Source organism: Myodes glareolus, chromosome 20, assembly GCF_982192425.1.
Source record: "Myodes glareolus chromosome 20, mMyoGla1.1, whole genome shotgun sequence".
Lineage (NCBI taxonomy): Eukaryota > Metazoa > Chordata > Mammalia > Rodentia > Cricetidae > Myodes > Myodes glareolus.
In genome coordinates, this window is record NC_142045.1 from 33514720 (window position 1) to 33537776 (window position 23057).

Here is a 23057-nt window from a genome sequence, read left to right on the forward strand (position 1 = left end):
CTCTGCACACCAGTCTCAAACTCAAGAGATCTATCTACCTCAGCCTCCTGAGTGCTGGGACTAAAGGCGTGTGGCAATACACCTGGCTTTTTTCTTTTGGCTTTTAAACAAAGTGTTCCTCTGAATAATCATGACTGTCTTGGAACGCCCTTTGTAGACTAGATTGGCCTCAAACTCAGAGATCTGCATATCTTCACCTCCAGAGTGCTGGGCCTAAAGGTTTATGTAACCACAACCAGCTACAAACCAGTTTTAAAACTAATTTGGCCGGGTAGTGGTGGCACATGCCTTTAATCCCAGCACTCGGGAGGTAAAGTTGAGGCCAGCCTGGTCTACAAGAGCTAAGTTCCAGGACAGGCTCCAAAGCTACAGAGCAACCCTATCTTGAAAAACAAAACAAAACCAATTTGTCCAAATAAATATGAAAAGAAAATATTTTATCTAATGTTTCTATTCTTTCTCTAATACAGTAATTTAATATCTGGAAAACTGTGAAACTGACAACAAATTTTGTGGGCTGGAAAAATGGGTCAGTCAGTTAAAAGAACTGAGTGCTCTTCCAGACCATCTCTAACTCTAGTTCAAGGAAATGCAATGCCCACTTCTGGTTTCAGTGAGCATCAGGCAAGCACATGGCTCACAGATACACAGGCTGGTAAAACATCTATACACATAAAAGAACTGACTTTGGAAGACAAAAAAGTCAAAGTACAAAGTCAACTATGTCCTGCTTACGTTCCAGAACATTAGTCATACAAACCCTTGTAAACTTGGAGCACATTTCTTCAGCCTCTTTAATCAGATTGGCTTTCAACATGTATTTTGCACACTTGGAATTAATAAATCTGTCTGCTGTGTCCAGGGCCTGGGCTTCATCCATCCACCTGGCAGCTTCTTTAATATTCCCAGCATGCTTGAAAGTACAAAAACAAAATTAACCAGTAAATATGATAATTTTACTGTGTTAAGAAGTTTGCGACATATAGATAACTAAAATAAACAAATGAAAGTAAAGACAGACATTCTTCCGACTCAAGACCTGGATTTGGATCCCAGCACCCATGTAAAAAAGACAGTTGTGGTAGCTTGAATCTCTAATCTTATTTCTGGAAAAGGTTAAGACAGAAAGATTCCTGGACATCACCAGCCAGTTAGCCTGGCAGAACAGGCAAGCCCCAGGTCAGAAAGAAATTAATGGACATCCCCTACTATTCTAATCATAACTCATTTATCTAATACTCTGGGTAAAGCCACAAAACCGAGTAAAACTTGACTTTAAAACATTTGGGTTAGGTAACAAACAAGATGGCTCACTCGGCAGGTAAACAGAAACTGCCGCCAAGCCCAATGCCCTGTTCAAACCTTTCTACCCGTATGATAGAAACAGAAACCTTGCATAAGTTGTCCTCTGACATACGCACACATGCTGCCTACATCAAAATGAATAAATATAATTTTAGAAATGTTTTTAAAGTTCTGGGACACAGAATAGTGGTGTGCATACTGGTAATCCCAGCACTTAAGAGGCTGAGGCAGAAGTCCCACTTTTGAGGCCAGCCTAGACTACAAAGACCAAGCTTCTAAGAAAATAAAGGTAGTAATAAAAAAATTAAAAAAAAAAAAAACACCTTGCAGGTGGGTACAAGTTAGGGTTAATGTCTATATAGTATGTACGAAGCTTTAGATTCAATATCCAGTACAGTAAAGGGAGATTGCTTTGAAATACTATTTAATTCCACTATGTTCTTACCTAAATATATTACTGATTTACAATAACATCTTTAAAAGATCGGATTACTGGATATACTGGCAAATAAGATAGAGACGAGGCAACTTTAAGATGTCAGAGCATGTAACAGGAGATCCATAGCTCAGAAACTGAGTCAAGAAATGGTAACATGTACATTCAAAATAAATTTTATCATATTCAAAATAAATTAACATCATGTGAACAAACTTAACTGTCAGCAGAAACACACGTTACAGTGAGTGATAATGTGAGCTCGAGTCTGAGTGTACATGCTTGTGTGTACATACACACTTTTATGTATTGCTTGTATAGTTAGACAAATGACCAAATAAACATAACCCTGGCAATTCCAAGAATAAATCAGCCTAATAGTTCTCACAGAATATTTGACTTATTCTACCTAGAAGCTGTAAAATAACAAAAATTATGACTAATATCATTACCTTACAAAAAGGGGAAAGTAAAGGTTTTTACCTTATAGATTTTAGCTTTTACAAGAAAGAGTTCTATCAATGTTGGTGTACTTTCAATAGCAGTATTTATGTACTCCAGAGCAATAGATGGCTGACCAATTTTATCATAATGCTGCGCCAAATAGTACTGGACCCAAAGTAACGTGGTTGGCGGTTCCTCCTTTCCATCATCTTGAAAGGGAAAAATGAAAGAAAAATCAACATTAGCTATTATTGCAAACATTAAGAGAACAAAATCCACTCCCCTATATTGGTCCTTCCACTGATGAGGAAAGCAGTTTTAAAGTAGCTTATGTATGGATCTAGATCTAATCTACAGCTAACCACATTAGACCTACCAAAGCATGTTTGCTATTCTGTATCTTAAGCACTCCTTAGCATAATACCTTGCACATAGTAAGATTTTAAAAAGAAAAGTGTAACTGCCTAATTAAGTTTCTAAGTAATACACCAACCCACATATATATTTGTTGATGTGGACATTTTATTTTTGGTGACATTTTCAGGTCTTAATATAAATGCTGAATATGTAAAAATTACTATAAAAACTGAATAAAAGCTATTTCCAAAGAAAGATAAAATATTTCTTCTATATTTTAGTACAAGATGTAATTTTTAAAGATGTAATTTTAATATAAGAATATGTGAAAGTTAAACAGAATTCACACACCAAAAATTCTGTACTTAAATATAAATTTCTATAACCTGAAAACTGCAATTGATTTCAAACTCTATTTGCTTATTATTTCCCTAATAAAAATAGAGTGGCTCAGTGGAAAATAATAGGAGTGGAACCCACCAACTCCCCATCTGATAGATCTGCAACACAAGTGCTGCATGTTCAGGGCATATCAATGAGCCTCTTCCACATTTGTAAAATATGTAGAAAAATGCTGATACCAAAGGAATATCATGACAATTAACCAATGAAACCATGGTATGCCTTTTTAAAAGTACTGCTAAATTTTAATCTGAGACCTAGAAACAACGGCCAGCTTACTAGCAATGTGCACCCCAGGTCCCACGGTGGGCTATTCCACTATTGTAGCCAGAACTCTGTGGGAAAAATGATTCCAGATCTTCAGTGGCAATGCACAAGATAAGTGCTCAAGCTCTTGTCAGCGAGTAAGTTATCACCTACCACCACAGCACTTGAAAGATGGAGCCACGTATAATTAAATAAATAAATACCAGGCACGCTTATATATAAATTATTTTCTTTTAAACACTTATTATAGTGATTTGTTGAAAGTGTGTATGTCTGGATGTGTGTCTGCTTCAGTGTACACGTAGAGGTTAGAGGACAACTTACTCAAGTAAGTTCAGTACTGTTATCATGTGCAATCCAAGACTAAACTCAGAAATCACCAGGTCTTGAACTCATATTTTTTAAAATAAAACTACTTGCCAAGTTTGAGGATGCAAAGAACCAGTATAATCTTTTGAAAACTGGTAAAGAATCAAAGTACAGCATAAGAGAAAAAAAAGTTTCTTTTTCTCCATACAAGTTGAAATTTTTGGAAATCAAGTTATAAGTGAACTAACATTTAGCTTTAAAATAACAGTATTTGTCTACTGATAGAAGAAAATCATTTTGGCTCACTCAGCTTAGAAAGGGAGGGAGAGAAAGAGGGGAGATCCAAATAATCAACCTTCATCAAACCATTAGCTAGAGACTGTCTATTAGAGAGTTCTGGAGCAACAGACATGTTTCTCTACCTGCCCTACTGGGCAGAAAAGACATTAGCTATATACATGTGCTACTGACCAGCATTTGCTCTGTACTGTAACTAAAGAATTAGATCAGCAATCTCAAGCTGTGGATCACTACCCCTTTGGGGGTCAAATGATCCTTTCACAAGGGTTGCCTAAGACCTTTAAGAAACAGAGATATTTAATTATAACTCACAACAGTAGCATAATTTTAGTTACAAAGTAGCAACAAAATATTTTTAAGGACTGATCAGGATCACCACAACAGAGGAACTGTATTAAAGGGTCATGGCATTAGGAAGGTTGAGAACTAATGAACCAGACTTTCTATGTGGCCAATGTAAGCCAAAGACAAACCACTTCTACACCGAACTACCAATTTATAAAAATTTCTAAGGGCAGAAAAATAATATATATAATAATACATTCATCAAAATCTAGACTAAGAAAATTCATTCTCCAGTAAAAAAAAAAAAAAAGGAAAAAAAATCACAGGTTCAAGAGATGATAAAGAAGCATGAATCAAAAGAGACATAAAAGACAAGAACCAAATTTAAGAGTTATTTAGATCCTCAAACTAACAAAAGGAAATGGCTGGGTGTGGTATTAATTCAAGCACTTGGGAGACTAAAGAAGGAATATTGCTGAGCTGGCTATTCTATGTCACCTTGACACAAACTGCAATAATTTGGGAAGAAGTCGTCTCAAGTGAGAAAATACCTCCATCAGACTGGCTGCGGACAGGCCTGCAGTGCATCTTTTATTAAATTAGTGATTGATGTGGGAGGGCCCAGTCCACTGCCAGTGCTCCTACCCCCAGGAAGGTGGTGCAGTGGTACATAAAAGATCAGGCTGAGCCTTAGGAAACAGGCCAGTATGCAGGCCTCCTCCATGACCTCTGCTCCAGTTCCTGCCTCCAAGCTATTTGCTACCATACTCCTTCTTGACTTCCCTCAGTAATGGAGTTTGACCTGAGAGTTATAAACTACAACAAACCCTTCTCTCCACAAGTTACTTTTAGTCATGGTGCTTATCACAGCCAGAGAAATCCTAAGACAACTGTCATGGGTTCTAAAATATCTTGGATTATAAGGAGCCTATCTCATGAATCTGAAAGAAAAAAACGGAAAAAAGAAAGGGAAGGAGAAAAAAGATAAGGAGAAAGGAAGAAGTGACTGAATTAGAAGAGAGGGAAAGACAGAGCAAAAGACAACTGAAAATATGATGGTAAATTGGTTATTAAGAATTAAAGACATATTTACTTTGTGTGCATGTACATTTATTTGTGTGTGACCCTATGTACACGTATGTGAATGACAGAGGACAGTACTGTGTTATTTCTCAATTGCAAAACACCTTGTTTTTAAGATAGGATCTCTCACTGGGACCCAAGGCTTGCAAATTAGGCTAGGCATGCTATCCAGCAAATCCTCCCTAGCACTGGGAACATAAACACATGCCACCAGGCCTTGCATTTTTTTTTTTTTAAAAAATGTGAGCATTGAAATCAAGCTAGGAGGGGGAGGTCCTTATACTTGTCAACAAATACTTAACAAACTGAGCTATCTCTGTATTCAGGAAAGTACTAATTTGTAAACATAATGATGATATCATCCTGGTTTGTTTGTGATTTCTTTTTTTTTGGGGGGGGGGCATGGAATACTTAAGGTTGAACTCCATGGCCTGGTAAGTCACATCAAGCAAATATTCTACAACAAAGCTGTATGAGCCACCCTCTTTTTTAAAATTTTGATACAAGATCTCACTTGCGCAGAAGCCTTGAACTTCTTTTTAAAAAATCTCCTGCCTCAAATACTCTGAGTAGACGGGATTACAAGCCCATGTCACTAAGTTGAAATGATATAATAGTTTTGTTTGAAGTAAAGTACTTAAGATATGTTGAAAAATTCATGGAATAATGTAAAGATTTGGATTTAAGAATAGAGGGAAGGCTGGAGAGATGGCTCAGAGGTTAAGAGCACGGACGCTCTTCCAGAGGTCCTGAGTTGAATTCCCAACAACCACATGGTGGCTCACAGCCATCTGTAATGAGATCTGGTGCCCTCTTCTGGCCAGCAAGTATACAGACAGAGAGAACACTGTATACATAATAAATAAATAAATCTTGGGAAAAAAAAGTTAAGAATAGAGGGAAAGCCAGGCACATGTCTTTAATCCTAGCACTCGTAAGGCAGAGGCAGGCAATCTCTGTGGGTGTGAGGCCAGCCTGGTCTACAGATCAAGTTCTTGGACAGCGAGGGCTAAACAGAAAAACACTGTCTTGAAAAACCAAAAAAGAAAAATAAAGATAAAGAATAGAGGGGAGTAGTTGGGCTATGATGATGTTTAGACATGAATTTAAAATTACTGCAGCCAAGTGATGAGTAAATAGAGGCTCACTGTATTATTCAAGTTTTATAGATCCTTTAAATCTGACATAGCTTTTATACCAATAAATTAATTTGATTCTTAATAAAACATCATAACATGGTGTGCAATTAATGGAACTTCATCATAATAAAGAAATTAAATGCATCATAACTGCTATCAAAATAAAGAAGACTAACCTGAAAAATTTCATAGTCTATTAAAAACTTATGTACTTACCATTGGGGTTAAATAAGCGACAGCTTTTTAGAGAGGTTTCATAACCAACTACTAGTTCTTCTACAATTGCCACCTAGAGTACAAACACGACCACATTTTAATGAAAGAAAGTTACTGCTCTTGTGAAAAATGTGTGCCTTATATAAAGGACTAAATATTTCAACACATATCCCCTCCCTTTATGAGTATTTTAACCTCTAAACAAAAACCTGCAGTCTCAGCCAAGCAGTGGTGATGCACACATTTAATTCCAGCCTTCAGAAGGCAGAGGCAAGTGAATCTTTGTGCGTTTAAGATCAGCCGAGTATACTGATGAGTTCCAGAGTAGCCAAGCCTATACTGAGAAATCCTGTCTTTAAAATAATAAAAAAATCTAAAACTGAAGGTATATATTAATACTCAATCTCCTAAAACCTTACTACTAAGTCCCTTTCCCTGATAGAAAATAGAGACTCATCAACTAAACCAGCAGTTGGTGAATGTTGGACAGAAACAATGTTATGGGTAACTTACATCTAAATTAATTTTTATCTTAAAACATGTAAAGAATACCAACAGTCATCATTTGTTCTTTATGATCAAGAACTAAATGTCATGACCTAGCACGGTGGCACGTGCATATGATGGCAGCACGTGGAGGCAGAAGGATCAAGAGTTTGGTCTAGGTCAGCTCCAACTATGTAGCAAGCCTGAAACTTGTGACATGAAGCCTGGTCTCAAATAAATAAAAAGAACTAAAGGCTAGAAAAGGGCATTTTTCTTTTGCTTTCTTTTTCTTTTTGGATTCTTTCTTTTCTTTTCTTCTTTTAATTGTTTTTATTAAGCAATATATTTTTATCTGCTCCCCTCCCTTTCTCTCTTCTCCCATGGTCCCCATGCTCCCAATTTACTCAGGAGAAAGTCTATTTCTACATCAAAAAGGACATTTTTCTAAGTGTCTGGTAAATGAATCTTAATTCAGGAGAAATACCACTAACCCTGAAGCCCAGCAAAGTGGGGTGCTTAAAATTCAGGAAAATACCTGTCTGTCCAGGTTGTACTTTCTCTTAAATTTTAACTATACTGCTGGCTTCCTCAGAGGCATGGAGTACTTTTATTTCATTAATTCCCTAATTTAAGCAAAGCACAGTGGTAGATGTCTGTAGTCCTATTCAAGTATCTGAGGCAAGAGGATCAAATGAGCCCAGTTATTCTGGCCAACCTGGGCAACACAGCACAATACCTGCACCAAATCTAAAACCAAAATTTAAAAAACAAGATTTATTTGACTAATTCATCCTTAATGATTTCTGTTACTACAGAAACTCTTAAATGGCCCACAAACAGATTATTACAGTTCTCCTTGTGAGTAGACTGTAGGCATAGCATAGTATGGTCACAGCCAGGTTATTCTGATATACCTGTGCTCTCCTCCCAAGTCAGGCTACACACTTATACCAAGATGGAATATGATGTCCCAAAACTGTTTAAATTAGATGCATTTAGTAACAACTGAAAGAACTATAATGCAGAATTTAATCCAATATTATGTAAACTTAGTACAAGTAGAAAATTATTTCTATAATTATATTATGTAAAGATTAGAAGAAAATTGTGGAATTGTATACTTAAGACTGCTTCACAAACAATTCTCACTGCTCCAAAATTAGAATAGGTTAGATTTTATGGATGTGACCTATGTAAGAAAAAAAGAGAAATCAATAAAGCCCGTATCTTGGGCTTTTCCACAAAAGACAGGCAATTACATGTACATTATGCATTATGCATCCTTAATTTTATCCACCTTTCTAGTTCTTTTCAATGTCTTTCAAGTTTTTAACTCTAGCTTGGTGACATTGTTGTTGCAAGGAAGCAATCAATATAAAGATTAAGATACCCTCTTAAAAATCACTTGAAGGCTGGGAAGTGGTGGCACATGCCTTTAATCCCAGAGGAGGCAGGTGGATCTCTGTGAGTTAGGAGGCCAGCCTGGTCTACAGAGCGAGTTTCAGGACAGCCAGAGCAGTTATACAGACAAACTATATATATATATATATATATATATATATATATATATATATATATATATATATATATATATATTATTCTCACAAAACGTTTTTACTGAATAAAAGTGGAGGATTACAAGGTTAAAATTTAGTTTCAAGGAAAAGAAAAAAAATCACTTCTGACTTCTAACAATAAAAAAGGTTAGAAAAAAAAATGTTAGGTGTTACATTGGCAGTGCACACCTTTAATTCCAGCACTTGGGAGGCAGAGGTAGGAGGATCTTTGTGAGCTCAAGGCCAACCTGATCTACAAGAGCTAGTTCCAGGACAGCTAGGGATGTTACAGAGAGAAAGCCATCTTGAAACCTCCCCCCCCCAAAAAAAAAGGTTAATATGAGCTAAAGGAAAGAAAGCAAATACTGATGTCGCCAAAGGGCAAATAGACTACAAAAGAAGGGTATAGAAGAAGCATTCCCACCAGAAGCCAGGAGACCAACAGTGCTTCACAAAACAGGTAGTACTGGGCCCAGGTAATGGAAAGTCAGCCAGGCAGACCCTGAGCACAGAGAACAAACACATCATAGTTGTTGACTTTACCTTCTCTTTATCTCTGTATAAAGATCTCAGAGTATTGAAGACAGGTGGACAACCCTTACTGAAATTCATCCTTAGGAATCTATCCAAACACTCCTTAAACTTCTCTCCTGGAAGACAAAGAGTCTGTTGACAACTCTAACAATGCATACACTGGCCTTCATATACATACATATTCATACTTAAATCACAACAGCGTTTTCCTTTCTTTCCTTTACAATTCTCTACTTACCAGATAAAAAATTTAATGGTAGCCTTCTTGGCACCAACCCCCTGGGGTATTTAGTCCAGGCCTCCTCATAAATTTTTAGCCGTTCAAACATATTAGCTGTAGAAAAAAAAAAAGTAAACTTTCTTTTTATATGTAATTACAAATTGCATATTTCTACCCAATTACAAGTTTTCTAAATAAAAATTACAATTGGCTGGGTGTGATGACATACACCTTTAATCTGTGAGAAGCAGGTGGATCTCTGAGTTTGAGGCCAGCCTAGCCTACACAGCAAATTTCAAGCAATTAAGAGTTACATAGCAAGACTCTGTCTCAAACAGAAAAACAAAAGGGAAAGCTATACAAGAAAATTATGTGTAACCTTGTCAATTAACTATATCAACAATCATTTAGAAGTATTTCCAATTATTTCCATATTTTAAAAGCCTATTAACCATACAAAGCAACTAATTCGAAATCTCAGGACTCCGTTTTTAAAAACTTAAGTTATTATACATGACTTCCTGAGCTTTTCCACTCTAACTCTCCTTTGATTATTAGGAATGTGTGGATCTGTCTTTTATTTCCATGTCTTCACATTTTATGTTTTCTTTTGCTCTCAGCAGAAAGCCAGTCCTTAGTTTAATCTACCATTTCCATATGTTTGATGTGTCCTAACCTGATCTGTTCAGATCTTTACTTCAGGAATGTGATCTGTGATCTAGAATTCTCCAAATTGAGATCCCAGCACTCACTTCAGGCAGCTCACAGCTGCCTGTAACTGGAGATCCTGGGGATCCAAAGCTCTCTTCTGGCATCAACCAACATCCCTCCTCTCACATACACACATATGTATGGTTTTTAAAATAATGTAACTTAAAAGACTTTTATTTCAGTAAGTAAGCATTTCATTCTCAGATTTCTAATAAATATTTCTTGTAACTATGTTTCAAAGCCATAATTCCCTGTCTTAGATTATCTTCATTATCTAACACGGAATGATGAAGTTCCTATGAAAGTGTAAGTTCCTGGTTAAAGTAATCACCAGCAAAGGTTTCTCCTATATGTAACAATGACATCAAGAATGGTCCACTACCCCAGCCTTAAGAGGAATTGAGTAAAACCAGACTGTGTGGGTGAAGTTTTCTTATGTAGTGTTTGTTCTTTTGTTTTTTTCAAGGCAAGGTTTCTCTGCATAGCCCCGCGGTTGTCGCTCTGTAGACCAGGCTGGCATCAAATTCACCCACCTCTTCCTTCTAAGATGTGGATTAAAGGCATGAACCACCACACTCAGCTATGTTTTATTTTTGGCTATCATTTCTATTCTCAATATCTGGAAGATCTAACTCTCTAATAGTAGTATATGCTGAGTCTTCCCAGCTTGCAGATGCCCCTAAACCTTTCTTCTTTTTGCACACTTTAGAAACTTCACCTGCTTTGTTCCCTGTGTGTTAGCTTCTATTTTAATAAACATAGGTTATGTAAGGCTGTTGCTGATGTTGTGATTTCTCTTGCTTTTTCAGTCCATTTATGGGAGAGAGAAAGAGATGGAAATTTAACACAAAACCATGATGCATGTGAAGCATGCCGACATTCACACAGCTGTAGGAACTGCCCTGCCTGCCACAGCTGACCAGAGGTTCTAATTGTTTCTTCTCTCAGAAAGACAAGCCCATTACAGTAAGGAAATTTACACTTCCCTTTCATGATTTCAAAGTTAGTATGCATTTATCCTTTTTCCCCTCAGAAGTTATTTCTGGCTGGGTATGATGGTGCACGCCTAATATCAGTACTTAGAATGCAGCGGCAGGTGATCTCTGAATCTGAGGCAACCAGGAAGACACAAGAAGATCTTTTACAAGAAAGAAGTTATTTCAAATCTTTCCTTCCTTCCTTCCTTCCTTCCTTCCTTCCTTTTTTTTAAGACAGGGCCTCACTATGTCACCCTTGTTGGCCTAAAAATCACTATGTAGACAGCCTATCCTCAAATTCAGAAATCTGTCTGCCTCTGCTTTCTAAATACTAGGATTAAAGGTATGTGTTACTGTGTCTGGCAGTTTCTTTTTTAAACTAAAAAATTCATGGTGCTGAAGAATGGCTCTATGGTTAAGATGCTCTTTCAGAACACCTGGCCTTGATTCCAAGCACAGCTCACAATCACTTTAATTCCAGCCCAAGGGGGTCTGTCCACTACGGGTATCAGGCATGCTAAAAAGTGGTGCACACACATACATGCAGGCAAACCATTCATATACACAAAAATTTAAACTTATGGCATTTACTTATTTGAGTGTAGTAGGGTGTGTGTCGGGGGAGGGTGCACACACATGCATTTACATGCCATTGTACACATTTTAAGGTTACAGATTCGGAGTCAAGTCTCTTCTTACACCATGTGAGTGCCAGGTACTAAGTTCAGATCACACTAGGCTTGTAAGTACCTTTACCCACTGAATCATCTCACTGGCTGTTTTCCAGCAGTTCTATCATCTTGTAAAAGTAGATTTCAGAATATTCTCAATCTTTTATATAACTGACAAGTATACTTGTCCATTTAAATGTTGGACCTATTCTTGTTTTGCTGTTATTTCTGGGCAGCAGCGTGTAAAATCTGGCTTTGAACCTACTTTTTCAACCCAGATTGGCCTTAAACTCAAAATTTTCCTACCTCATTCTCTCAAGCACAGAAGTTATAAACATGAACTAAAAAAAAGAATAGCAAAGTAGACTTTGAACTAATTCCTGCTTCCTCTTACTTGGTTAGTTTTCCTGAGACATAGTCTCACTGTATAGCCCTGGTTGGCCTGGAATTCACTTCCTAGGTACCGACTGAAGGTGTGCCCGGCTCTGGATTCTGTGCAGCCCTAACCACTACTTCTCTAGCTGCACTTTACAAACAGACAAACAGTTAATAAAGCAAACATTAAGAAAAGGACGGCGGGGGGCGCACAGGCTGTGGTGGTACACACCTTTAATCCCGGCACTCAGGAGGCAGAGGCAAGCAGATCTCTGAGTTTGAGGTCAGCTTTGTCTCTACAAAGAAGGTTCCAGGTCAGCCAGGGTTACACAGAGAAATCCTGTCTTGCACATACCCTCCCCTAACGCCCGCAAAAATGAAAAGGAAAGGATAAAATCAGTGGCTATAAACAACACTACCTGGCTTCAGTGCTTTTTCTAAGCCTTTGTAATAGGCCCAATTTTCAGGATTCCTCTCCTGTAATCCTCTATAAACATCAGCAGCGTCTTCCAAACGACACAACTGCAACAGAAGTTCCCCTATTTAACAAAAAAGACAAAAATTAAAATACCTGAGGAAAATTTTTCCTCAAAATTTCTCTTCAAAGCCTCATTTTGAATTGTTTCACAGAGGATAGTGTTCTTCTGAGTTCCCAGATTCCCTGTTATGCTTATAATTATCAAGGCACTACGATTTTCAGTATTTTAAAGCAGATGTAACTTAACTTGTGAAGGGTCGTGCAGAGTATTATAATAGACTTTGAACCCCAACATGGGGTTGGGTCTCAAAGTCTATTTGACAATATTTAAAGACATTTAGCTTGCTCTTCTAAACAGGACAAAGCTCTGAATACTGTAAAACATCCTACAATGCACGCAACATACCCAATTTTAATAAGCCAAGCCAGAATATCAACACAACAGCCAGAAAGGCTAACCTCTAAGAGCATAAAAGGACCTGGTCGCCAATCAATCAATCAATCAACAAAAGAATGAATAAAAATTATAAAGTTCTCTTTTTCTCAGTCTAGGAATAAATGTCTCAGCATTTGGAGACAGTTCTTTAAGGACCCACCTTTTCTATCACAAAAGAATCCAAATCTTGTTCCTTTCCACGTAGAATTTATGGTCTTTCTATTTTTCTCAAAGAAATCCAAATAACCATAAAGAGATTTGGAAAATCTTTCTCTTCTAGTTTGTTTTTGCTGTTTTATTTTTTTCTTTGTTTTGGGGGAGAGATGACTGAGACAAGCTCTTACTCTAGAATCCAGGCTGGCCTCAAACTTCTGACCCAGCCTTAGTCCATTCAGTGCAGAACTGCAGGAACGCACCACTACATCCAGCTTCCTCTATGTATTTTATAAGAACTAACTTATAAATATGTACTACTGAAAATAAGATCTGACATATAGCACTTACACAGTAATTTTTCCAATGAGTTGTTTCTAAAATAATTTTGTTTTATAAAATTACAATTGTCTCCTGTGTTTCTGATCAAATCCTGTAAGAATTTCTTTTCCTTTTTTTGTAATACTGGAAATTGGAACTTAAGGCCTCACACATGCTAGGCTAGTACACTACAACTGAGCTACATCTCGAGCCCTGTATTTTCAATACAGGGGTAGTTTACAGAATGAATGCTCATACTGGGTGTTAGCCTAACCCTGTAGTCTCAATTACTCCCAGCTAGAGAATAAAGACCACTGAGCCCAGGGGTTTAAGACCAGCCAAGAGGTCAAAACACAGCCCCCTTTAAAGACAATCAAAAACAGAAACATTTTACCAATGTCATTTTATTAAATGATATTTTTTGTGATTTTCCTCCTTAATCAACAATGCTCATTATTTAATATATGATGAGAACATAAATTCTAATAAAATGCATGAATGATACATTTTCCCATCATCAACAAGTTGAGTTATATGTGACTGTCAGCAGAAAATATGAATTTTGAGTCCACTTTTGGCTATAATTAAAAGTTCAATGATGTAGTTTTTAAAGTACCTTTGGTTTCTTCTACAGCAAGTTTATCACAAATCTGCTTTTCATAGGTACAAAGATGTTCCAAGGCTTCTCTATAGAGACCTGCTTCCCGAAGAACTTGATTTTGATATAAAAGGAGTTCACTATATTCATAATCCACTTTATCAGGAGATGTCTGCATGTAGACACAAGGAATGCTAACAATAAGAATTTTATTTTTGTATTGGAAAATTATTTACACATCCCAAATAAAAAGATAATACCTGGTTAATAGCAATACATTAAAATTCCTAATATTTGTTTAAGAAATATTAAACAATAAATAATGAGTTGGGCAATGGTGGCTCATGCCTTTAATCCCAGCACTCGGGAAGCAGAGGAAGGCAGATATCTGTAAGTTCGAGACCAGCCTGGTCTACAGAGCGAGTTCCAGGACAGGATCCAAAAAGCTGAAACCCTGTCTTGAAAAACCATAAATAAATAATAAGTAATTAAAAATGGAAAGAGGGGAATCTGCCAGCAATAAAATGCAAATAAGAAATCTCCAAAAAAAATATAGTGGAAGTGAGAGAATCTCTATTTCAGAGATACCATTTTAACAGTTGAACCAGGCAGTGAATGCTAAAGGCTAGTGGACAAAATCTGATGACAGATGAGCTATTTGGTCTTAGATTGTTCATAAATAAAAAGCAAAACAAGTTTACAGTTGCAAATACCATCCTAACCCAGTAGTAAAATAGAACGGATAAATTATGTACCCGATGATTTGCTGAACTGAGAAGCAACTATCATTAGTCTGTCAATTTCGGTGAAAAGTGTAGTTTTAACTAACGATGAGGAAAGGCAAGCAAATCCAAACTCAGGAACATTCCAAAAACATTACTGTATGCTCAGCATAATAACCGACAGCAGAAAATATAAACTTCATTCATTCATTCATTCATTTAATGTGCATTGGTGTTTTGTCATGGGTGTTGTGTCCCCTGGGACTGAAATTATAGACAATTGTGAGCTGCCATGTATCCATGGGAATTGAACCCTGGTCTTCTGTAAGAGCAAGTCAGTGCTCTGAAACACTGAAGCATCTTTCCAGCCCCAGAAAATACAAATTTTAAAATTATTTCAAATAGACTCCAGAGAAATGATCACTACATGACAGGTATGCTTTAAAACCAGACAACGTAATTGAAATAAATTGTTAGAAAAAAAATTAAGACCATTTTCACTATGTACTACAGCTTAAAATAAGTCTAATTTTGGTAATATGTGAGACCATCTGCAGTTACAATAATTGCAGTAATCCTTAGGAGCACTAAGAAGTATGTAAAAGAGCAAGCATATCTACAATTGTTTAATGAAAAAAATGTAAGCACAGATATTAGCCAATATTAGCCACAAAGATTTTAAAGTACATTCCTATAGTTTTTTCTACTACTCTTTCAATTGAGAACAAAACTAAAGCTATTTCCAAGTAAAATGCTAGCTAAATTCTAAACTTCTTTTAGCTATACTTAAAATCAGATACAATAAGCTGGTTTCTTATTACCTGCTGTGTTTTCCTAAATTCTTCTAAAATTTTTGCTGCCATTTCATAGTCTTCTAATAAATGATAAGCAATAGCATAACCAATCCATGATGCTCTCTGGGCAGGTCGAAGCTGAAGCAACTGGTATCTTGTTTCCTTCACGGGGCAGAAGAAAACAAAACTTATGCTTAGGTTTACAGTTAAACGAAATGCTTCTCTACCAACTAGCACACAAAGCCCTCAGGGCCTTAAGAAAACAAGATTGGCAGAGCAATAGTGGTGCATGCCTTTAATCCCAGCACTTGGGAGGCAGAAGCAGGCAGATCTCAGTGAGTTCCAGGGCAGTCAGGACTATTAGAGAAACCCTGTCTCGAAAAACCAAACAAAAAAGATCACATTAATCTGTTGTACAATTATTCATTCTGGTAACTATTTTCGAAAAACTTCAACATCTAATATTATATGCTTGTATAGAGACAAAGAAATGAGCTAATCTTACAGTGTTTTTTTAACTTGATACCAGATATCCTTCTTTATTTCCTGATCTCCTCAACAAAATCAGCAAATGAAATTCTTAAGAAAGTACACCCTAAATGTTTATAAGGCCTATAAAGAAAACAGCTCGGCAAGCACTAACAACCATGAAGAAACAGAATATTAAAGACGAAAAAACCCACTACTGATTTAAGGGTTAAAGAGAAGCTACTAAACTGCATTAAATTTCAATATAAAGAGACAACACAAATTTAAAAACTTACTTTACAGAAAATTACAAAAGACTATATAATTACAAAATATTAATAGCAACATTCTATCTGGTTGTTAATGTTTGACAAAATAAGTAACAACCTACACAGTACTCCTTCTCTATCTCACAACAAAATGATTTGTTTTTAAGATCTAACTGTTCCAATCACAGGTATAATCTCTAAGGGGGCAGCCAGTTAAATTTCTTTCAAAAAATGGAAAGAAAAATTTCATTATCAGAATATAAGTCCTAAGTAACAAGATTTTTTTCTTATAAAATAAAAAACACATTTTACTTACCCTATAACCCTCAAGATCTCGCATTTGAATCTGTAGTAAGGAAAGGTCTCTTAAGATCTGAAGATTGTCCTTATCCCATTTCAGTGCATTTCGGTAGCACTTAATGGCTTCATCATATTTTTTGTCTGACCTTTGAAGAAGGCCATAAACATGCCAACCTAAAGGAACTTAGTTAAGGATATAACCTGCATGTCAAGAAATACTATTCCCAGCCAGGTGTGGTAGACTTTAATCTCAGCACTCAGGAAGCAGAGAAAAGCAAACTTCTGTGAGTTTTAGGTCAGCCAGGGATACACAGTGAAACCTTGTCTACTAAAGGAAATAGATAAGCAAGAGAATGAACAATTGGTTCTAAGAATACTATATAGCTGGGTATGACGATGGTACACGCCAGAGGTTTGCTGATCTCTGAGTTCAAGGACAGCCTGATCTACAGAGTCCCAGGAGAGCCAGGGCAAAGGGGGATGGGGGGAATATGAATGAGAATATATTATAAAAGGAGGTCATACGTCACCTAGTATAAACTTTTTATTGTATCACCAATCACTCAAACCTACCAATTCCCACTCCCTCTTTTTTTTTTTTTTTTTTTTTTTTGGTTTTTCAAGACAGGGTTTCTTTGTAGCTTTTGGAACCTGTCCTGGAACTCGCTCTGGAGACCAGGCTGGTCTTGAACTCACAGAGATCTGCCTGCCTCTGCCTCTTGAGGAAGAAAGCAGAAAGCTATATCTAAACTACACTGTTAGCCCTGGCTTTCTTTTTTGGTCCTCTGATCACTCTTCTTGACAGACTTCTGCTTTGCAGGATTAGTAGTCCTTCTTTGAAAATCCAAGTTCTATATACTCTCAGAATGCTCTCTAGAGCTATCTAGGACTTTCCTTCAACAGACTATTTACTTCACTTGTACTGTCCTAACAGACTGTTAACACTTGAAAATGTATGAAATAATTCAGCTCTTAAATTATGCTAGCCCACGAAACACATATAGGTATCCTTGTTAGAGACTGAAAACTACCAAAGCACATTTTTTTCTGTTTTCCACCATATACTTCTACTCAAATACAGCCCTCATCAATTCCTTAAACAGAAGACAAATTTTGTCATTTGTTGTAGTATTAAGTCACTACTACCAGGAGAGTATGAATACCCCATTTCACAAATGAAGAAACTGAGACCTAAGATAACAGAAAGAGGCCGAGCAGGGTATCAGGTCCAAGTGAAGCTCGTTAAAACTAAAACTCACAGCCTCTGCTCTTACTCAGTATAGGATATACAGTATATGGTTCTTTAATATTCCTTATAATAAAGCCTCTCTAGGCGTGAGATGGTAGTGCATGCCTTTAATCCCAACACTGGGTAGGCAGAGGCCAGCCTTGTCTACAGCAGAAGTTCTAGGACAGGCTCCAAAACTATACAGAGAAACCCTGTCTCAAAGAACAACAACAACAAATTAGCCCCTCTAAAGTTATGGTCATGGATGAATGAAATCAACATGATACCTGCCTTGGACCATTTAGTCTGCTATAATAAGTAATATATAATAACTTACTTAAACTACGTAATTTATAAACGAAAGAAATTTGCTGTTGATACTACTTCTGCATACCCATTATCTAGTGAGTCTGGCTCTCTCTTTCACAGATGGCATATCCTAACTGTATCGTCATGTGGCCAAAGGGACTTTTATACAAGTCTTATTCCTGAAGGCTCTATCCTCACACCCTAACCACTTTTAGACAACCTTATTCCTAATACCATCACTCTGATGACTGGGCTTCAATATGTGAATTTAGAGGATATAAATATTCAAGTCATAGCAATATCCCATCCCAAAATGAGAAGAGCTTTCATAGATACAATATCTAACATGTACTGTTAAAATGTAGTGGGTATACAGGGAGTGTGTGTGTTCCTAAATGACAGTTGCAGTTTTCACTTTAAGAAAAAAAAAAATCATTTCCTCATAGTAATAGGGATCTACATTTCTTGACTCCATTTGTATTCTTATGTCAAAACATATGTTAAACTCAATCTTTAAACACATTTCAAAAGGATACACACATGACTTTTCAAGTCATTTCTCAAACCTCTGCGAACCAATTCATAAGCTTCTTCCTTTTTACCCAGACAGTTCAACGTTAATCCTTTCATAGCCAGGGTTTCTGGTTTAAGAACAAAGAAAAAAAGAAGGTAGAACAAAGTAATCAATAAGAAATAACTATAATTTCATGCAAATACTACAAACATTTCAAGATTAATAAGGCGTTTCCAGGTCTGTAGAGAATTAAAATACTTTCAAAAACCAATAAGGCAAGTAAGTAAAAACCTCTAGATTCTACTCTTACAGGTTCTCAGAGGTTTTTTTTTTTTTTTAATGAATAAATGTAAGAAAAAAACCTCACCAGGCATAGTGGCATTTATCTTTAATCCCAGCACTTGAAGGCAGAAGCAGACAGACCTCTTGCAAGTTTGAGGCCAGACTGATCTACAAAAAGATAAAAACACAAAATGCACCAACATCTGACTAAGGCATACTATCTAGTAATAACCATTCTATTGGCACTCTTAGGGAAATTCATGAGATTGACTATATACCTAATCCTTTAAAACAGGAAATACCATCTTGAAAACAGATTTCATTTTTATGAACCTATATTATATGAAGGCTAAATTAATTCTTCATTAAAACACACATAAATTATCTACAGCTCTGATTTTGTGTGTGTGTGTTTATGATTTTGTGCATTTGTACGTACTGAGGTCAGAGAAGGATCTTGGGTTTCTGTCCTTGCTTGAGGCAATGCCTCATTGTTATTTGTAGTTGTGTATATGCCAAAATATTTGGTCTCCCAGCTTCTTGAGATTCCCCTCTCTGCTTCCTATCTCCCCAAAAATGTACTGGGATTACAAGGGTGCACAATACTTTGCCTGGCTTTTTTTGTGGTTTAGAGGAATTCAAACTCAGATCCTTATGTTTGCTTTAGCAAGTACGTTACCCACTGGCATCTACACATCCCCTACATTTCTGATTTTCAGAAATTTATTATTGAATCTTTAGGATCACTATGACTAACACAGTGAAACATGTCAGAAGCTCACCATTTCCAATCACCGGTTAAGAGTACAGGGGTGGTGGAGAGACGGCTCAGTAGGTAAGAGCACTGGCTGCTCTTTCAAAGAACCCGAGTTCAACTCCCAGCACCTACATGGCAGCTCACACCTGTCTATAACTCCAGTCCTAGGGCCTCTGACACCCTCACACAGACAAACACATGGTCAAAACACCAATGTACATAAAGTAAAAATAAATTTTCAAAAGTAGGATTTTTCTTTCTTTTTTTTGAGGGGGGGGTTTCAAGACAGCATTCCTCTATGTAACAGTCTGAGCTGTCCCGGAACTCGTTTTGTAGACCAGGATGGCCTCAAATTCACTGAGATCCGCCTACCTTTACCTCCCAAATGCTGGGATCAAAAGCGTATACCACCACTGCATGGCAAAAGTAAATCAATTTTTAAAAAGAATATTATGGGAAATAATACACTTTTCAAAAAAGGAAAGTATACCTAATTTTTATAATGCATAATCCTATGAGAGTTAAAACAGAAATATTATGATTTACCTAATTTTTTTTTTCAAGACATGGTTTTTCTGTATAGTCTTAGCTGTCCTGGAATTCACTCTGTAGACCAGGCTGGCCTCAAACTCAGAGACCCATCTACCTCTGCCTTCTGAGTGCTGGGATTAAAAGCACCATCACCTGGGGATTTGCCTACTTTTTAAGAACAAATTTTAGATATAGCCAGGTGGTGGTAGTGCAAGCCTTTAATCCTAACAGATATGTACAGATTTCTGAGAGTTCAAGGCCAGACTGGCTTACAAGACAAATTCCAGAACAGCCAATGCTACACAAGAAATCTGTCGAGAGAGAGAGAGAGAGAGAGAGAGAGAGAGAGAGAGAGAGAGAGAGAGAGAAACTATAGAGAAGAAATAGGGAAGAAAGAATAAAGATATGTAAAGGCCCAGATGCTGTTGTGTGCACAAGTAACCCTTGCATTTAGATAAAGATGGCAGGAGGGCCATGGATTAAAAACCAGCATGAACTTTGTTCTCACAAACTAACAAATAAAGCCCAAAGGTGTTATCTGTTTAAAAATATCTCCAGTGAATCTGTGATACTTCATATTCAACTTAATTTCAGTCTGTTATGATATGAAGATGTTCTTTCTTCCTAAAATGTTTTAGAAAAAGAGAGAAAACTGCTCTAAAATTATGAGATATGACACTTTTCTGATAATGAAACTACCATGATGAAATTAGGAGTTCCATTACCAGAACAAATACTTGAGAAATGGAATATAAAAGAACCTACTATCCAGATAACAACTGAAGATCGGTTTTCTTTCTCTTGTGGGGGAAGGGAAAAAGGGAGACAGGGTTTCACTGTTTAGTTCTGGCTGTCCTGGAACTTTCTCTGTAGACCAGGCTGACCTCGAACTCACAGAGATCCACCTTCCTCTGCTGAGATTAAAGCCATGCACCACCACTGCCCAGCCTGAAAGTGATTTTTAGGGGGATATCTTAAACAAACTCACAGAGATCCATCTGCCTGTGTCCTGGGTGCTAGGATTAAATGCGTGTGCCACTACCGCCTGGCTGAAGTTAGGTATCAGTAAGAAACGGAGATCAATTTAAGGATTTTTACTCTCATTGATTCTATCTCCAAACTGCAGCATAAGTATAACCACCAGCATAGGGAAACAAGATGCAAGAGAAGGAATGGTGAAAACTTAAAGAGTAAACTGTCATTCTCCACTCCTCGATACACAATGTCAATTAATTACTAAATGAGTCATGTTTCCCAAATCTATAAAAAAAAAAAATCAGACCCCAAAAATGCTATTTTCCGTTTATTTCTTTACAAGTTTAGTCACATACTCACCAATTGTTCTACAAGAATCTAACCACCTATCATTATTCAGACAAAAGTTATACATCTGGATGTAAATACAAATGTTTTAAACATGACTCAGTGGTAAGCTAATTAAGATACATATAAATAAGTAACTAAATGGTCACATTCTGAACAGCTTATGGTAAAGAATAAAACTCTTCAAGCTGCATGCTCTAAAGTAAAATATTCTTATGAACATATTAACTAAAACAAGCATCCGGCCTAAATGGGCTCTTCTGCCTTTCCACTGGCTCTACTAGAAGAGCTAATACTGAAAAAAAGAAACTAAAACAAACTAAATGTGCAATCATTTTCTTGGTATTTAACTCAAAATTCATTTAGTATTAAGTTTTATCTTCTCATAAGAGTTAATGGTATACTCTGGAAAATAAAGACAGCTGGGTAACAGCAAAGTAAGGAAAGCCAGACAGTCATTCAATAATGCCAAATCTAATTAAAGGTACACAGTTTTTGTCCTTACCTCCATGTTCTGCAAATTTGGGATTGGAAAGAATTTGTTTACAGAACTTCAATCCATTTCTATACTGTTTATGTTCATAACATCTCTGTCAAAAAAAAAAAAGTATGTCAGTTTAACAATAAATGCAGAAACTTTCTAAGTTCATTGTTAAATTTTTATGCTATTAAACAGAACATTATTTTCAGATTCTTCTAAGTCCCCCTAAATACTCACCAAAAGGGGATGAGAACATAACTAAGTGGCAGAGCACTTACCAAGCATACCCAAAGCTCTATCTAACACCAAAAGTTGAAATGTTTAAATACAAAAATTAAAAGCAGGACATAATAAAAAATATAGATTTGAAAAAGCTAAGCTGGGGGTGAAGTGTGCACGCCTTTATAATCTCAGCACTTGGGAGGCAGAGGCAGGCAGATCTCGGTGAGTTTGAGACCAGCCTGGTCTACAAAAGCTAATTCCAGGACAGCCAAAGATACACAAAGAAATCTGGTGTAGGAGGTCCTTCTGTATTTGTGTTGATTTCACTGGTTGAATAAAGACGCTGCCTTGGCCTTTTGATAGGGCAGCCCTTAGGTGGGCGGAGTAGATAAAACAAAATGCAAAAAAAAAAAAAGGGGTGGAGAGAGTTGCCAAAGTCAGACATGCTAAATCTTTCCCAGTAAACCACAACCTCATGGTAATACACAGATTAACAAAAATGGGTTAAATTAAGATGTAAAAATTAGCCAATAGGAGACCAGAGCTAATGGTGAGACAGTGATTTAATTAATACAGATTTCCTTGTGATTATTTCAGGCACAAGCTAGCCAGGTGGCCAAGAGGACAAGCAGCCCCTGCCCCAGTGTAAGCAAGTTGGGCTGCGGGAAGCGGCCCACTCCTCCTCATACTACAGAAACCCTGTCTCGAAAAATAACAACAACAAAAGATTTCAAGAGCTAGGCCTGCCACTGTGCTGCACTGGTTTCTTTGATATTTTCCTAATCCTTATTTAGGTTC

The 23057-nt window shown here is 36.8% G+C and overlaps 1 protein-coding gene across 2 annotated transcripts in view; it reads right to left on the bottom strand.

The window, feature by feature from the left end:
* The window catches only part of Naa15 (N-alpha-acetyltransferase 15, NatA auxiliary subunit), a 64033-nt gene that overhangs the window by 16811 nt on the left and 24165 nt on the right, over nucleotides 1-23057 (bottom strand). The window contains exons 2-12 of one of the 2 annotated variants that reach the window (XM_048424939.3): nucleotides 22062-22146; nucleotides 18686-18790; nucleotides 16629-16786; nucleotides 15603-15737; nucleotides 14078-14231; nucleotides 12493-12612; nucleotides 9358-9453; nucleotides 9129-9235; nucleotides 6544-6616; nucleotides 2225-2394; nucleotides 761-913 (exon numbers count right to left, since the gene is read on the bottom strand). In XM_048424939.3, the coding sequence (XP_048280896.1) occupies nucleotides 761-913; nucleotides 2225-2394; nucleotides 6544-6616; nucleotides 9129-9235; nucleotides 9358-9453; nucleotides 12493-12612; nucleotides 14078-14231; nucleotides 15603-15737; nucleotides 16629-16786; nucleotides 18686-18790; nucleotides 22062-22146 (1356 nt within the window). Of the gene's footprint in view, nucleotides 1-760; nucleotides 914-2224; nucleotides 2395-6543; nucleotides 6617-9128; nucleotides 9236-9357; nucleotides 9454-12492; nucleotides 12613-14077; nucleotides 14232-15602; nucleotides 15738-16628; nucleotides 16787-18685; nucleotides 18791-19030; nucleotides 19053-22061; nucleotides 22147-23057 lie in introns of those variants that run through there. The other variant, XM_085682434.2, reaches the window with a different exon arrangement.